This window comes from Palaemon carinicauda, chromosome 26 (genome assembly GCF_036898095.1).
Source record: "Palaemon carinicauda isolate YSFRI2023 chromosome 26, ASM3689809v2, whole genome shotgun sequence".
Classification (NCBI taxonomy): domain Eukaryota; kingdom Metazoa; phylum Arthropoda; class Malacostraca; order Decapoda; family Palaemonidae; genus Palaemon; species Palaemon carinicauda.
In genome coordinates, this window is record NC_090750.1 from 40,055,620 (window position 1) to 40,060,619 (window position 5,000).

Sequence of the window (5,000 nt, forward strand, 5' to 3'; positions counted from 1 at the left end):
TTTATTACCAACTGAGTCTTTTTCAGTTCCTTGTAGAGTTAGGTGGGTACTTCAGTTCGTACTGTCAGTATTATTATTATTATTATTATTACTTGCTAAGCTACAACCCTAGTTGGAAAAGCAGGATGCTATAGGCCCAGAGGCCCCAACAGGGAAAGTAGCTCAGTGAGGAAAGGAAACAAGGAAAATAAAATATTTCAGGAAGAGTAACAACATTGAAATAAATATTTCCTGTATAAACTATAAAAACTTTAACAAAACAATAGGAAAAGAAATAAGATAGAAGTGTGTGCTTGAGTGTACCCTCAAGCAAGAGAACTCTAAACCAAGGCAGTGGAAGACCATGGTACAGAGGTTATGGCACTACCCAAGACTAGAGAACAATGGTTTGATTTTGGAGTGTCCTTCTCCTAGAAGAGCTGCTTACCATAGCTAAAGAGTCTCTTCTACCCTTACCAAGAGAAAAGTGGCCACTGAACAATTACAGTGCAGTAACCCCTTGAGTGAAGAAGAATTATTTGGTAATCTGTGTTGTCAGGTGTATGAGGACAGAGGAGAATATGTAAAGAATAGGCCAGACTATTCAGTGTGTATGTAGGCAAAAGGGAAAATGAACCGTAACCAGAGAGAAGGATCCAATGTAGTATTGTCTGGCCAGTCAAAAGACCGCATAACTCTCTAGCGGTAGTATCTCAACGGGTGGCTGGTGCCTTGGCCAACCTACTACCTCATTACGTTTGGTCATTTATTTTGGAAATGCTTATTATGATTCTCTTATTTTCTGTTTCTTAATTTTGGTCCTAATTTACATGAGATGAACTCTACGTAATTATGTGTTTGAAACAACCACACTTTCAAATACAATTTTCTTGAATATAGTGGTGTTATTGGGGTCACTTGACTTCAAATGTATAACTGATATAATTGTTTTTACGTAAGATTGGCGAGGTATTGTGCGATCCCCAATTTGGAAAGGTCTAAGAGATAAGACTTTAAACGTTCAACTCTTCAAAGTATTTTAAAGCAGTCGGAAATGATTTTACTGATTTATTTATTGAGTAAAAGGTGATCACATCATCAAAGGTCATGGCCGCATGTGTAGGATTTGCAGATTTGACGAGTATCAAACTTTAATTGTTGGTTGAAGGAAGTACTTAGTAAATTATATCTGGTGTTTATTGAAGTCAAAGAGAAAAAAACCTATTGGTTATTTATTTCGTTTATTTATTAGTAGACTTTTGAGAATTTAGGAAAAGAACTTCAAGATCAGGAACAAAAAACAAAAATGCTTTAGTAGTTGGAGCAAAGTCCGTACTGCTTCGACCAGCAAGTTTAAGAGAGATTAGCCGACTAAAACTGTAGTTTCATTTTAGGGGAATATGAATATTCATTAGACGAGTTTTAGTATACTCGTGACAGGACGTTTCTATCTGTCCAAGTACTTGATTATTCTAGTTTGAAACAGGACTGAATTCTCTTTGAGCATTTACTCTCGGTAAATTATTCCAATTGCTTTAGTAACTTTTTGATTTATGTTATTGATAATTATTTTTATTTATATTGATATTTATTTTTGTTATTTATATTGATAATTATTTTTGTTATTTATATTGATAATTATTTTTGTTATTTATATTGATAATTATTATTGATATATTGATAATCATTATTGTTATTATTTATAGTGTCCTTATTTATACTTGCTAACTTCATAAATTTTCAGATTGCGTTATTATTTATTACCAGCAGTAGTAGTAAAATTGCTGATATCTTCATTCATACGACAAATATAAACATTTTAGAATCTACGCCTTTTAATATCTTCTATGTATAATTCAGGCATTCATCAACATTTATGTGATTGCCCTCTTGACGCGAGATCCATCTTTCCTGCAGGTCATTATCGAAGGGCTTCATAATCTTCTAAGAGAAAGAAAGTAATCAGAATCTGATGTTTTAACGTCCTCCGAAAATTACACGTTTCGGTGATTTATTGTCGTTGCGTACATCACTGGTGAATCATGGAAGTTAGAGAGTTTATTTTTATATTGTTTTTGGGGTGGGTATAATGGGAGACGAATTATTTTGTTCCTATGATTATTATGGAGGGTCTTGCGAATGACTTATAAAATTTTAATGTATGGGATGACATGGTTTATGGAGCAATACATTTCTGCCTCTTTCCTGATGTGTTTAAATCTATTCATAGGTGAGTGTGTGTGTATATATATATATATATATATATATATATATATATATATATATATATATGTGTGTGTGTGTGTGTGTGTGTGTATGTGTGTGTCTGGGTGTATATAGTGTGTTTATATCTATTGATATGCATTTGAAATAAGCCATTTGATTTCAACCAATATACATAGGATCCCGTCTCGTTGTTAAATGAGAATTGAAGTTTTCGGAGGTAATATATACATAGGGGTAAAAGGGAATTTGGAGAAAACTGGTTTGGATGAAAAGAATATAGTCTGCTTAGTAGAATGTAATGTGAATCTTGTTTCTTTTTAGTCTTGGTAGCTGGAGTTTTAAGATGTTGACGTCATGACCTGAGGTTTATTTAGTGATAGTTTCATAGCTTGATCATTTTTGTTCATTAACGGATTCACGATAGTTTATTTCTTCAATATCTTTCCAATGGCTTGGGATAAATTTGGCTTGTTGTAGCTGAATTCATAATTTTCCCCCTATGTGGACAAACGCCTTTAGATAGCAAGACTGGCTTATTCCAGGTAATGTGATGCCCCAAGCCGCTGAGGTGAACGAAAATCGTTGAGTAACCTAAATCACACTAACAGGTCATTTAACTAACAGGTCATTTATGTTCTGGCGATATATGTAATAAGGAAAATCCAGTCTCTTCGGTTTAGTACTTGAAAACTTCGGATTCCGGTTCCTGGTATGCTTTGATTTTTCCATACTATAAATGAAATCGCTTAAATGGTTCTTTGATAAGAAAAGAAAGCATATCAGGTTTGATGTTCTAGGTGTCATTCTTGATACATTTTATAAAATTCCCCGTTGTTGTTCTCGGCATCGTCATTATGGTATATTTCATTGCCCTATCCTCATGGTTCTCCATTAAAATGATTTGAGGTAAAGTAGTTAGGCGAGATTTTTAGAAGATAAAAGTTCATGATATAAATATCCTGCAGAACCAAATATTAGTTTTCGTAGAAAAAGATTGTAAGCTTTTCCAAATAAGTGCAAAAAATACATAAAGATTACCTTTTAATATATCCTAAAAGTGCTGTTTTCCCTCATTTCTACCTTTCGGTTTTAAATTTCAAATACTAAGGACTAGCAGGGATAGTGGGCTGGCCATGCTCCATTCTAGTAGTTACGCATGGAAATGTCATGAAATGCTTATTTGCTACGCAGTGTTTAATCAACCTTATAATTTTTTTTTTTAATGTCGTTATGAAAGTAATCTTCGTAAGTGGCTATTTACTTGACAAAATATTTTCAGGTCCTTTGCGAATAACTATGCCACATGTAGACTGAAGAGCATTATATTACTAAATGAAATATTTAGAGGGCGTGTTTACCATGTGCAAAAGAGAAAGTCCAAAGTTCAGTGGCCACTTTCTTCTTGGTAAGGGTAGAGGGGACTCTTTAGCTATGGTAAGCTGCTCCTCTAGAAGAAGGACACTCAAAAATCACACCATTGTTCTCTTAAGTCTTGGGTAGTGCCCTTGCCTCTGTACCATGGTCTTCCACTATCTTGGGTTAGAGTTCTCTTGCCTGGGGGTACACTCTGGCACACTATTCTATCTTATTTTTCTTCCTCTGGTTTTGTTAAAATTTTTATAGTTTATGTAGGAAATATTTATTTTAATGTGGTTACTGTTCTTGAAATATTTTATTTTTCCTTGTTTCCTTTCCTCACTGGGCTATTTTCCTTGTTGGAGCCCCTGGGCTTATAGCATCCGGCTTTTCCAACTAGGGTTGTAGCATAGCAAGTAATAATAATAATAATAATAATAATAATACTGTAATAATGATAATAATAAGGGTGATAACGAGTCTGATAGATATTTTGTTTTGCGTCATTTTAAATATAAATGCTATTACTAATAAAAATTAATTACAAGGAAATGTCGTCCTTTTTGTTTTGGGGTGTTCTCGGCAGAGGGGTTAATTACCTTAAAAAGTTTCTAACATTACGATGTCTTCTATTTTTGTCTAATTTGGGTCTTACGGATTAGACAGGATTTTATATGTAATATATATATGTGTATATATATATATATATATATATATATATATATATATATATATATATATATATATATATGTATATATATATATATATATATATATATATATATATATATATATATATATATATAAAGTATATGTATATATATATATATATATATATATATATATATATATATATATATATATATATATATATATAGATGTGTGTGGGGATACGGATGAACATGTAGCTTCTATCATCTCACGACAACCCTCAATCTTCAGAAATGTAATTAGAAATTTGCAAAGATTTTTTTATAATTTTTTTGGCAGACGAAACGAAATTTTCCTCGGATTTCCAGAGGAAACAAGATTCCGCTATACCTGCTCCAGACGAGGTCATCCCTCCAAGCCTTCAGCTGACGCACAACGTAGTTCATGCTGGGGGGGGGGGGGGGGGGTGTTTCCATCTTCCCTTGTATATATTGAAAACTGTGACAGTCCTCGATGCCGTGTATTCTCTTGGACTGGCTTTGTTCTCCGTAGTTAACCAGTTTGTGCTGATATTGTTGCCTCGCCGTGATCTCATTTTCCTTTCCAAAGAAGTGTTGTTGGAAGATGGTGGAAGTCACTTGTTCATCCGTATATATTTATTGCCACATACGTCAAAGACCTTGCTTAAGAATGTAATATACACATACATGTATATGCAGTATATTTATAATCTCCCCTATATAATAAAAAAGTGTCATGCCATGGTGAGGGGGTGCGTGTGCCTGCAT

At 33.5% G+C, this 5,000-nt stretch overlaps 1 protein-coding gene across 1 annotated transcript in view; it reads left to right on the forward strand.

Annotated features, from left to right (window-relative positions):
- LOC137619892 (uncharacterized) overlaps nucleotides 1–5,000 on the forward strand; it is a 24,926-nt gene that overhangs the window by 19,730 nt on the left and 196 nt on the right. Inside the window, exon 2 of the mRNA XM_068350180.1 lies at nucleotides 4,581–4,649. Coding sequence (XP_068206281.1) covers nucleotides 4,581–4,649 — 69 coding nt within the window. The remainder of the gene's footprint in view (nucleotides 1–4,580; nucleotides 4,650–5,000) is intronic.